At 42.0% G+C, this 13,144-nt stretch overlaps 1 protein-coding gene across 1 annotated transcript in view; it reads left to right on the forward strand.

The window, feature by feature from the left end:
- PAK5 (p21 (RAC1) activated kinase 5) overlaps positions 1-4,463 on the forward strand; it is a 288,487-nt gene extending 284,024 nt beyond the window's left edge. The window contains exons 8-10 of the mRNA XM_036067827.2: positions 256-381; positions 2,046-2,180; positions 4,300-4,463. Coding sequence (XP_035923720.2) covers positions 256-381; positions 2,046-2,180; positions 4,300-4,455 — 417 coding nt within the window. The 3' untranslated portion in view covers positions 4,456-4,463. The remainder of the gene's footprint in view (positions 1-255; positions 382-2,045; positions 2,181-4,299) is intronic.
- The last annotated feature ends 8,681 nt before the right edge of the window (positions 4,464-13,144 follow it).

Raw genomic sequence — 13,144 nt, forward strand, 5'->3', positions numbered from 1 at the left:
TTTTAACAAATTTGTTGTTTGGAGTGTAATTTGTAAATTTTTTTTGGTTTCACATTTGCAAGTGAACCCTGGTGGAGCCTGGGAGGTTTCTCCATTAAAATGGATCGTGCCTTTCCAATAAAAAGGTCTGACAACCACCAGTATTTCCAAGGCCTATTCATGAGACTGTTTTGTTTTGAATTTGAAACTCTATTTCTCCATCTGGAAGCTGGCATTTTTAGATTGTTAACTTTGTTGTATTCCTTTCCTTTTCAGATAAAGTTATCGGACTTTGGTTTCTGTGCTCAAGTTTCTAAGGAGGTGCCCAAGAGGAAATCACTGGTTGGCACTCCCTACTGGATGGCGCCCGAGGTGATTTCTAGGCTACCTTATGGGACAGAGGTAAGGGGGTGACAGTCATTGTTTTGGGGTGGCTGGACAGGCTTAGGGATGCAGTGGTTCTGAGAGAGTTAATGACCACAGATCGGGGTGATGACATTTGACTCTGTATTTGACCCCCACTCACTAGACTTGTCACAGAGTAGGTTGTGGCAGCAAGGGGACTGGTCACCATTGAGGAAATTGCCACAACATTGATCCAGAGGCCTTTATTGAGGTCCTAAACAGCCACTGGGGGTGAGGGGGAATCACATAAACTCTGACCCCACCCTCAGTGGCAGGCATACCCCAAGCAAGGCAATGCAACTTGAAACGTGGCCAGAAATGCACAGATTAGCAGGTGTCATGACTCAAAGGATAGATGGTCAGAGAAAGCTCTGCAAAATAGAGGTAATATTTGGCTGAGCAGTAACGTTTTCCCCTAGAAAAAATTATATATGAATATTATAATGTATTTTAAAATAGGGCACAATTTCTGTTTCCCTTGGAAAAGAAACAATTGCTCATAATCTGTTAACGAATAAGGTTTGGGTATGTGAAAATGAGGGGCCAGAAGGAGTGGAGGAAAAGCCTTCTAGAGAGGGAGTACTGTGAGCAAAGCCCTGAGGCACGCAAGTCTATGCACACGGCAGTAAGGAGCTCGTTCCAGCCGGGCACACAGCGTTTCCACACATTATGGTGCGGAAGGTGATTCTAAGAGAGGAGAAGCATGAAGAGGTGGCATGGACCAGTGAACTAAGGATATCGGCATAAGTGAAGGCAGACTCGACTCTCCTTCCCTTCTTTGCTTGCCCTTGAATGAGTACTCGACTTGTTTGTCACTGTGGTCCCAAAAGCATAAATTCTCAGTGAAGATCACAGCAAGCGTTATAACAGGAATGCAGCTCACTGATAAGAGGTGGAATGCGGCTGGAACGGGGAAGCAGTTGTAACTGGGAATTGATATAGCCCAGCTATGGCTTCTCATCATCCTGACTTCCCATGTTGCACTCAGAAAGAATTGCTTGTTGTCTCTTCCTTTTCTTTTCTCCGTTCCCTGAAAATGGTTTTGTAAGGCAGGGTTTTGTGCACGCTGCTTCAAAATGATAAAATGCAAAGGAAAGAACCCCAATGTAGGGAAGGAAGAGCTATTTTTAAAAATTAAATTAATAGAAGGATCAGCATATATCGTGTTGTGCAATGTAGATTTTGCAGTTTGTTATGAATATGTCAGATGCCTTTTTTTATGGTTTAAATGCAACTTCTTCTCTATGTTCATAACATAAAATTTGGGTGTTTTTATCATCTGCCCTGATAGGTAACCACCAAAGATAGCAGTAAAAAAAAAAAAAGTTCCGAACTCCAGAATGTTAAGATACTCCTGTGTACCTAAATGGCAGAATCTTCACTGAAGTTGTCTTTAAAAAGCAAATGAATACACTATATGTTAATTAAAATGAATTTAAATGAAATAAAAATAACAATTAAAATAAAAAAGCAAATGAAGACCATTAGCAAAAACTTGGTAACTCGGCACTTCAGGCTGTAAATCTGTGCTATAGGTTTTGGAAGTTTACAAATACCACCTTAATTTATAAATGGGTATGTATCTGTTGGGTCCCCTGGACACATCCAACATTTCAGAATGTTCTCCTTGCCTGAGATAACCGTTGGGTTGTGCCTAACAGGTGGACATCTGGTCCCTCGGGATCATGGTGATAGAAATGATCGATGGCGAACCCCCCTACTTCAATGAGCCTCCCCTCCAGGCCATGCGGAGGATTCGGGACAGTTTACCTCCAAGAGTGAAGGACCTACACAAGGTGAGAAGCAGCATCTGTTGCTGAAGTTCAAAATCATTCTTAGATATTTTAGTCTCTCTGTAGCTTCAAAGACTGGCATATCGTATCCACAAGTAGATCCTGGTTTATGGGCATCCACTTTGGAATTAGAATCACATGGATTCAAATCTCTGCTCTCCCTGCTCACTCAATAGTCAAGGGACTCAGCCTCTCCATCTCTGAAGTTTGTCTGTAAAATGGGTTACAATTGGCTCCTCTTTTGTAGGGTTGGCTAGAAGAGTCAGGCACTCGACGAGAAGTCCCTCGCTGAGCACCTGTGACATACTGGGGACTGTTCTAATTACTGGGGATATTGCAGCACAAGACCTCAGATTTCCTGACTCTCATAGAGCTTGTGTTCTAGTTGGGGAGGCAGATGGTAAAACCACAAACAAATGGATGAACAAAATAATTTCAGGGAGTGGAGCAAAGCAAATGCTGTAATGCAATGGAGTATGAAGGAGAGGGGTGTTGGGAACTCGTTTAGGTTGAAAGGTGAAAGAAGCCCTTTCTGGGGACAGATTGTCTGAACTGGAATATGAATAGAAGGAAGAAGCAAGATATGCAGAGATCCGGGAGAAAAAAGTCTGAGGCAAAGGGAACCACAGGTGCAAGGGCCCTGTGCCAAGGTGGAAAGCTTCTGAGGCTGAGCAAAGCGAGCCAGGGGAAAGGGTAAGACATGTCAGGGAGGGGAGCAGGGGCTGGATCGTACAGGGCAATGAAGGGCATGGTTAAGGGAACAAGTAGGGTCTTTCCTGTTTTCCAAGTGTTGCCAAGTAGGGTCAAGCTCAGAAAATAATGATGTTGAGTCAAAGAAACACCAGTCTGGCAACTGCCAGTCTGGCACTGGGAGGAACCGAGGCTGCCTTTTAGGGGGGAATTACCCTCTCCACCCCTGAAGCTTAGAGAAGAGTCCCAATAGAATCACCCCTATAGTTGTGTGAACTTGCAGGAAAACAGGAAACTGCTTGAATTGAACAGGAGATTAAGACATTTACTGCATTTTTAAATAATCAAAAGTGGCTAAAATAGCATGGTATCAAAATAGTCCCACACCCAATGCAAATGGCGTGGTGTTCTTCCAAGTCACATACAAGAGCAGCCTTAATCCTAATGGTCAGAAACTAGACACCACCCAAGGTTGTTTTCCAAATGGATAAATAATATGTGGTATAATTTAACAGTGAATACTATACAGCAATGACAAGTTTAAAGCTTTTACCACACACCTCAGGGATGAATCCCACAGACACAATGTTGAGTTAAAGAAGCCAGACAGAGAAGAGCTGATGGTATATAACTCCATTTCTATAAAGGACAAAAGAGGCAAAATTAATGTATGCTACTAGAAGTCAGGAGAGTGGTGACTCGTTGCAGGGAGATGAGTATTAACAGGAAGGGGGCCCAAGGTAGCCCCCCGGAGTGGTAGAAGTGTTCTGTATTGTGATGGGGCTGGAGAGTAAATAGGTGTATACACACACACACACACACACACACACACACACACACACACACTACTGTAAGACATACACTTAACATTTATGCATTTGAATGTATGTAAGATATACTTCAAAAAGTAAATTACAAGAAATTACAGGAAAACATACTATCTGTGTCAGATATCCTTCCAGAACCTTGTTTGTTTTCAAGAAGGGGGAGTCCAAAAAGCCTAGATGGTTGCAATTGTTAGAAAAATAAAACTATTCCATGTTTGTACTACACTTCCATCAGATATATGTGACCAGTGCCTATAAATAGTAAGCACTTCATAATGCTATTGTTCCTATTATTATTTAATTTAGCAAATCGACCATCATGTTTCATTGCTCTATCATTAACTGCTATTATTTCAAACACGAAGAAGGTAAAGGAGCATTCACTTCGGCAGCACATATACTGAAGAAGGTCAAGAAAACAGCGTATGTTAATAAAGGCAGTACCTGCTTTTGCTTCCATAATTTCTTTCTTCTCAAGCTGACTTTCTAGAATTTGCTGCTGTTTGATAGAATGACTTAACTGGAAAGTGGCTGGGAAACCACTTTAGGGGAACTGGGTTGGGTTTCTGTGTTAGTCCTCAGGATGGGATCTTGTGTTCTCACAGGTTTCTTCAGTGCTCCGGGGATTCCTAGACCTGATGCTGGTGAGGGAACCCTCCCAAAGAGCCACAGCCCAGGAACTCCTTGGACATCCATTCTTGAAACTGGCAGGTCCGCCATCTTGCATCGTTCCCCTTATGAGACAATACAGACATCACTGAGTAGAGGATTCTACTGGTGGAATAGTTGGAAGAGCTAGATGAGGACATGAGAATAATTCAGGAGAACATGAGGAACATGAAAAAGGCCTGTGTACTCTAACCAGCTGATCAGTGGGACAATGTGATGACAGGCAGGGTTCAACAGACCAGGGCATCTTCTTGTGTCTTAAAACAGGCATCTCTCCACTGACAGCTGGCGTGGTCATTTGGAACACGGCTTTAATAAGTCATTATTATATTTTTCAACCCTTCATCCAGCAAATCAGAAGGACTCAGTACAAACTCCGTTACGACATATCCTAGCCACATGCAGGGTAACGCATAGGATTTTCTATATTGAAAGAATACTTTTCTGGCAAAAAAAAAAAAAAAAGAAAGGAAAACAAAAAGCACTTTTTTCTTAATGGTAGCAGTGTAATGTATTTTGCAATGAATTTGTAATTTTTCTGTACGATAGTTTTGATAATTTATAGTACTTTGATGTCACGTAGCCATAGTATCAGTTGAAGTAATACTTGTTTACTAGCAAGAGTTTGAACAAAGCCTTTCCTACTTTTTTATCCCTTTCAGAGAAACAACGATTCTTTAGGAACTTTGAATACTGAATGACTCTCAATCACCGTCAGCTTTAGTAGAATATCTTTCTTATCTTAACAAGTGTCTTATGTGATGGAGGAAGAGTTAAGAGTGATGGTGATGGAGGTGCACATTTCATTTATCCAACCAAAAATAACAAAATTGGAGCCACAGTAGGCCACCAAGCCACTCCTTGAGATAAAGCTAAATCTTTGGAAAATTCAAATTTTCCTTCAAGGCTATTAATCGCAGACCAATATTTGCACAGCAGGGTGTTTCCCCTGTCACGCCCTCTCTCCAGTGGGTGCGACTCCCCCCCACCCCCCACCCGCCCCACCGCCCTCCCCACCCCCCCACCCCTACCCCCGTGTGGCCACATTTCCCGCCAAGGGAACAATTTTCAGTGCTAGGATCATTGGACTCAGTTCCCCAAATTGAATGTTAAAGGAAGACTGAGAATTCCAGTCTCACTAAGGGAAAGGAGAGAGAACAGGGCAAGATGTTTGGTTTTGTTTGTCACTGTTTTGAAAACTCTGTATGCTAGCACACCAAACTCTTGTCTGTATTTACCGTCGTACCGCAGTATTGCTATTGTTCCTGTATCGTGCTGGAAGTCAGGACTGACTCTAGAGGATGAATTAGGAAGGGGGTATTTTACCAGGTGTGTTCTGACTTCAGTTGTGACCCTGTTATAATGTGTTTCCGACATAGGGGAGTTGTGCTGCTGACTAGATCTTCTTGAATGTTGATAAAAATGAATGACTACTACAATACATTTTGTGTTGCTTGTTGGATGAATTTGCATGTTAACTGTAGGCCAATATAGATTTGCCTTTAAAAACTCTGGAAGAGCTACATAGTCATCATTAGTTTCTGTTAATTATGCATCAGAAAAAAAAAAAAGCCATTTGTTACCAAACTGGAAAACCAGAGGCTTTTCTTAATGACTTCAACATACTGTAACAAATAGGGATTTAAATTTGTGAAAATGCTCTGGTTTCTCTAAGCATAATTAAGAATTTTTGTAATTAATAGGTTGCTAATTATTTATTATAGCTAAAAAAGAAAAAAAGGCATAAAATGACCTTCTACAGATTAGATTTTTCAGTTTTTCCCCCAAACTGGAAATGTCTCACCATGAATAGGATCTATAATTTTGTTTCATAAAACACAACAAATCAATGTTTTATGTAAAATATTAAAATAATAATATAAATATGTATGAATAAAAATCTAAATCCAGAAAATGGCCGTCCTAAAAGTTCATGGAACAGATTGTATTACTTTAACCAGGACTATGTAGAAGTAGAAAGAAAAAGAAAATCTTTTTTTAACCAGAACAAATATTAAAAACCATTGCAGAAAATTGTGGATTTTGGATTCCAAACATTTTCAACAGTGTAATAGAAATTTTTCTGTAATTTTCTTATCACTGGGTATTTTATAAATATTCATTGAGTTTACCAAAAGTTACTGTAGCTTAAAAGGTTTTGTGAGCACTAACTATTGGCAGAAACTGCACTTGCAAATAAAAATAAATGTTTGCCTTTTTCCCATCGTGTTATTAGAAAATCCAGTGATTTCCTGAATTTGTTTTCTTGAGTAACCAAGAATGCTTTCTTTATGAACTTGGGGAATGCAAATGAGTTAGAATAAAGTTAGATGTAACATCATGATGACATGAACCAAAGACAAATAGTCCCATCCCCAGAGGTCACAAACAGTGGAAGACTGTGGTAAAGATACCACAACTAAGAAGAAAAAAATTACTAAATTTTGGAAAGCCACGTGCAAGGAAAGCCAGATTCATGACTAAAGACTCACTCCACTTCCCTCTTTCAAAGACGCTGAACTGATCCAAAGGCTTTTATCAACAAAAGACATAAAGAGGGGATTATTCTGGATTAGAGCAGGTGTAGTGAAGGCTCTCTAGTAGACTGGAAGACACTGGTGGGGGCCTCCTCTTCTTTGGGGGACCAGGGAGTCATTGACATTTAGCCCATGATGTTGAGAGGGACACTGTATATAGAGAGTTCATTGCTTGGGGCTCAGTCGGTTAAGCATTCGATTTTTGATTTCGGCTCAGGTCATGATCTCAGGGTCATGGGATCGAGCCCCATATTGGGCTCTGAGCTCAGCACAGAGTCTGCTTGAGATTCTTCCCTTCTCCCTCTGCCCCTCTCCCTGCTCTCTCTCTCTTTCTTTTTTTTTTTTATTTTTATTTTTTAAAGATTTTATTTCTTTATCTGACAGAGAGACAGCGAGAGAAAGAACACAAGCAGGGGGGGTGGGGGAGAGAGAAGCAGGCTTCCCGCGGAGCAGGGAGCCCGATGTGGGGCTCGATCCCAGGACCCTGGGATCATGATCTGAGCCGAAGGCAGACGCTTAACCGACTGAGCCACCCAGGCACCCTCTCTCTTTCTCTCTCTCTCTCTCTCTCTCTCCAAAAAATAAATAAATAAATAAAATCTTTTTTTTTTTTTTTTTTAAAGAGTTCATTTCTTAACCTGGAAATTTCAGAAGGTGGAAACCCTCAGGAAATAGCCAGAGGTAGCAGTCTGAGAAAAGATGTAGTATATCACGTGCCAGAGAAGAGAAAGATGGAAGCATCCTCCCCCAGGCAGGAAGCCATTGCAAGACATGGAAGAAGACACCAGGTCCCTTTGTCTGTGATGGGCCATGGAGAGGGAAAAGAGAACATGTCAAACTATTTAACCAAGTAATGAGATGCCTAATTTGGAGAGCACATTGGAGGCATGCATCACAGGAGGAACTAAAGGGAGATAGGGCAACTTTTCTGCAGGGGGAAGGGGTCCGGGTGGAGCTGAAACTTACTCTAAATCTACATGGACCATCTACACCAAGGCCACTCTCAGTAGCAGAGGCTGTAGTCTTAGGCTAACTCAAATGACATGCAGGCATTTCCCCTTCTTCCAACAGCATCTCCAAGGCAGCTGACTGCAGCCAGCTGTTTATTGGAACTTCCCTTCCAGGCTGCTCCCCACAGATTTGGGCCGTGTGCTAGTGTGAGATCCCCATGGTTTGGAGAAAGATTCTAGAAGAAAGAAAAGGAGAATAAGAATGCATACCATGTCTCCTGCCACTGCCTATCTACTGCTACCTCTTTCTCAGATACAAGTTTAGCCCATGCAAAAGAGAGGGGAGTTATTTTGGATTAGAATAAGATTGATTTTTTTAAATGGATTAGACAGATGGAATCAGACTGAGTTATGGCTGTATCCCCATTACCCACTGGGAAGAACACACTCAGTAGCAATTACTGAAAGAATAAAATCATTCCATGAAGTTAACAACTCAATGAGTTCAGATTCTTTGGTCAAACCAGTCAGATGAATAGCACTGTGTCATCAAAGAAACAGTAATGAGATTCCAGGCAGAGAAAAAATCGATTCAGTCTGAAGCAGGTACAAAATGTACAAGCAGGAGCAGTTCTGTGAAAGTGACACGATGTAGTACAAATCCAAATTGTTCAGGAAAGTCGGTCAACTTGAGCCTTCCACATGTGTGCATCTTCAGTTGTATATCCAGGTCAAATAAATATATTACCTTAGTGTGGGTTCTGCCAAAAGGAGAACCTAAGACAGATACTTAGATACAAGTACTTTATTTGGGAGATGAGTCCAGGAAGCTCACTCAACATGGTGAGTGGAAAAGTGAGATGAAGAAGGGAGAGTTTTTTTAAAAATGATGGCTTACCACTGTGAGTAACTGGAGCTCAGTCTGAAGACCTTCTGGGAGAGACACTGTAGAATTGTCTTTTTGGAGGTGAAGATGCTTGGGTATTTATCCACCCTTTCCTACGCCTCATTGGTTGAGAGTTGCTCCAAGGACATCAATCCTTAAACTTCTATCTTGCCCTGTATATGGACAAAGTTTGTTCCCTTTGACAAAGAGAGAGGGAGGCATGGGAAGCTTGTACAGAAACTGTCAACAAATGGCCTCCATGAAGGGCCAAGAGAATATGGGTGAGATGCTGACAACATCTATGTAAATAGACCTAATGAAGGACAAAAAGAGAATCGTTGAGAAACTCTATGGGTTGCCAATTTCTGGATCAAAATACACTGTTTTAAAAGCAAAGGGATTCCTTATCCTGAAAGGTTTGCCCACGTAGCAAATGCTTTGGTAAGTATGCCTCATCATTGTCAGCATTTGAAAAAATTTAAAGCTAGAAGAGACTCCAAGTTCTTATATGATCCATCTTAACTGAGCTAACCAAGGCTCCCAAAGTTAGGCAATGTCAGTAGATGAATCGTACTACCTGAATAGACCACACACACATACACACTCGGAGAGAGACTTCAGTTCCATTAGGGCAGGGGCTTTATCCCTATTTTGTTCACTGATATGTCCTCATCACCCAGACCAAGGTCCAGAAAACCCATGGTCAGTCAGTGCTAACAAATACTTGTTATCTCTTTGGTCATATGAGTCTTTGCGAATCCTTCCTCAGCAGACAACCTGACGAGTTCAGTCACTTGTTTTTTTTAGATAATTGACATATTAGTTTCAGGTGTACAACATGATTTGCTATATGTATATGTTGTGGAATGATAAGTCTGGTTAACATCTATCAACACACATAGTTACAATATTTTCCTTATGAAAACTTTGAAGATTTATGCTTAGCAACTTTCAAATACATAATACAGTATGATTAATCATAGTCACCATGCTGTACATTATCTTACAGGACTTATTTATTTTATAAAAATAAGAAAAAGTTTGTACCTTTTGACCCCTTCATCCATTTCACCCACCCCCTATCCTCTGCCTCTGGCTGGCAACCATCAACCTGTTCTCTGATCTATCAACTTGGGTTTTTTTTTTAACTCCACATATAAGTGAGTGTCTTTCTCTGTCTGACATATTTCACTAAGCCTAATGCCCTCAAGGTCCATCCATGTTGTCTCAAAGGGCAGGATTTCCTCCCTTTTTATGGCTGAGAAATACGTGTGTGTGTGTGTGTGTGTGTGTGTGTGTGTGTGTGTGTGTGTGATGTTTCCTTTATCCATTCATCTGTCATTGGACACTTAGGTAACTTTTGGATCTTGGCTACTGTAAATAGTGCTGCAATGAACATAATGGTGCAGACATCTTTTCAAGTTAATGTTTTCATTTTCTTGGGATAAACAGGTAAGTAGGATTTCTGGATCATATGATATTTCAATTTCAATTTTTTGAGAAACTTCCATACGCTTTTCCACAGTGGTTGCACCAACTTACGTTCCCACCAACAGTGCACAAGAGTTTCCTTTCCTTCACTTCGCCAACACTTTCTTATCTTTTGGTAATAGCCATTCTAGCAGGTGTGAGGTGATATAAATATCACTTCACAGGACAACTGAAGTAGACATTAACCCTGGAGTTCTTAGCCTAACTTTGTACCCTGGACCCTCTTGGCTTGTGGACTCTTCAGGAAAATGTCTTTATATGCATAAAGTAAAATACAAAGGGAACCAACTGAAGTATAGTTATCAAAATATTTTAATTTTATAGTTATAATGTATTAAATAACAAGATCTTTTTTAAAGATTTTATCTATTTATTTGTCAGAGAGAGAGAGCACAAGCAGGGGGAGTGGCAGGCAGAGGGAAAAGCAGGCTCCCCACTGAGCAAGGAGCCTGATGTGGGACTTGATCCCAGGAGCCTGGGATCATGACCCGAGCCTAAGGCAGACGCTCAACCCACCGAGCCATCCAGGTGTCTCTTAAATAACAAGATCTTGTGATGGGTCTAGTAACCACCATAATTTCAAAGTAATGAGCCTATGTGATTTTTTGAGATATCTCCAACAGGTGTAATGCAGCGATTTCTACTGATGACATAGTTCTTGCCTGTACCATAGTGGTTTGGTGCCTATGTCTGTAATTGAAGGAAATGCTACCTTTCCTTTGAGGTTGGTAAAAACTAAAGATGTAGTTTTTTCCCATCCCAGTCCATGGACTCTGATAGTCTCCCCCACCCCTGTAAGTTAACACCCCCCCACACCCTGAGTGATTTACTGGTCTGTGGGAGGAGGGGAGTCCCTGCATAGAAACATATTCTGAATTCACAATAAACTGGCGTGGAAAACTGTGGCGTGGAAATCCCTGCATCAGTCCCTTTGGATCTTTCCTGAACTTGGATGGCAGGTGAACTTTGAATGCACATGTTAAGAATTGTGCTAGAAAACCTGTCATTAATACTAGCTTTTATGGAGCATTTCCAGGGCACCAGGTATTGTGCTAGGGACTTAAAAGTACTGTCATGAATCCTCAGATAACTTTGCAAGGATGGGGGAGCAAGCTCCATTTTTAGATTAGAGAGCACAGAGAAGCCTGATGATGTGCCTAATGTTGCAGGTAGGCTGAGAGCAAAGGCTTTTTCACCAGTTTTCATCCTGCTGCATCAAAATTACCGGGGGAGCATAATAAAACTACAGATTCTAGGTCTCACCAGAGAGATCCCCTATCAGTCTGGGATGATGCTCTAGAACTGATATTTTTCTTTTTGTTTATTTTTCTTTAAGATTTTATTGGTTTATTTGAGAGAGAGAGAGCACGAGCGGGGTGGGGGCAGCGGGAGAGGGACAAGCACACTCCACTCCCAGCTGATCGGAGACCCTGAAGCGGGGCTCCATCCCAGAACCCTGAGATCATGACCTGAGCTGAAGTCCGATGTTTAACTGACAAGCCACCCAGGTGCCCCTAGAACTGATGTTTTTCAATGGCCCCTTGGGATGACTCTGATGCATGCTGCTTGCAAACTGCACTTGGATACTCACTGATTTAAAGCTACATCTGCCTGGTTCCGGTCACTCAGGTGTCTGTTCCAGGGAAGTGTTTGTGCCCAGTGCCAGCTTGGACCACCTCCCCAGGGAAACACCCCCTCAGACCAGACACTGCTGGTCTCTCCTACCACCTCCGTGCCCCCCGCCCCAACCCATTTCTCCATTTGTGTTTCTCTGCTGTCTCCCGTACCTCCTCAGCTTTGCCAGGTCTTTGTTAACAAAAAGATTGGACAATCAGTGAGAAGAGAGTGGTTAATAGTTTAGAGTGCTTTCTCAGGCTGGAGAACAAAGTCTTCCCCTACCCCCTGAGGCAGCTTCACTGGGAGCTATATCCTGAGAATGGGGGAATCTTGCAAAGAAAGGTGCTCAGAATTTAAATCAAACTCACCCTCCCCCCCCCCCCCCCCCGCCCCCAAAGAAATTTGCATCTGGTTCATCTGGCCTGGCTTTTCCAGGAAGGCCAACTAGCAACCAGACACAGCATCCTTTTGTGCCCAGAGGCATTTGTGTTTAAAACTGCAGTAAAAAAAGAAAATGACAGTTAAGGGGATAATTGAGCATCTGTGGTTTGTCTGTTTTCTCTCTCCTCTCTGAGCTTGAGAAACAATGTGGAGACCTGAGCCACCATCTCAGCTTGCCCCAGGCACAGGGGCAGCCGTGAAATGCAGGACAGTGGGAATGGCCATGAGAGGAGCCCAGGCTGAGACCCGAGGCTGAGTCAGTCCTTCTGGATGCCTTGTGTTCTCCAACCAGAGACCACTGCACCTGCCCTGACCCCAGGCTCCCCTTTATTCTGCTTAGTTGATAAGATAAAGGCAGGACTGAGAGAAATAAGGCGAGGTTCAAAGAAATTAGGCTGAGCTAGAGACCTAATTTTAGGACAACTAAATAAAGATGCTGTGATTAAGAGCAATAATAGTCATGGTGATGCGGCTTTATATACAGACTGCATATCGCAAGGGGAAAAACCACTGAAATTTGAGAATTAAGAAAGTTGGATTCTGGAAAGATTTAATTGATCCACTTAACCACAGGGATGTGGCCATGTGACAACACTGGAAAAAGAGCCAGGGCACTTGTTCTTTTTGGAAAAACCTGGGGACATATGTCTGTCAGCCATACCCCATAGACTCTAAGTTGTCCCTTCACTACCGTATACTCGGCGCGGAGCCTGCGCGCAGTAGGTGCTCAAAACCTGTTTGTTGAATAAATGAGTGGATGACAATTCCAAAACTAATCATGAGTCCTATGTTTTGTGAAAGTGAAATTTTTAAAGACACAAATTTACTTTTGTAAAAGTAAGTTAAGGAAATATGGAGT

The sequence above is a fragment of the Halichoerus grypus genome, chromosome 10 (genome assembly GCF_964656455.1).
Source record: "Halichoerus grypus chromosome 10, mHalGry1.hap1.1, whole genome shotgun sequence".
NCBI lineage: Eukaryota > Metazoa > Chordata > Mammalia > Carnivora > Phocidae > Halichoerus > Halichoerus grypus.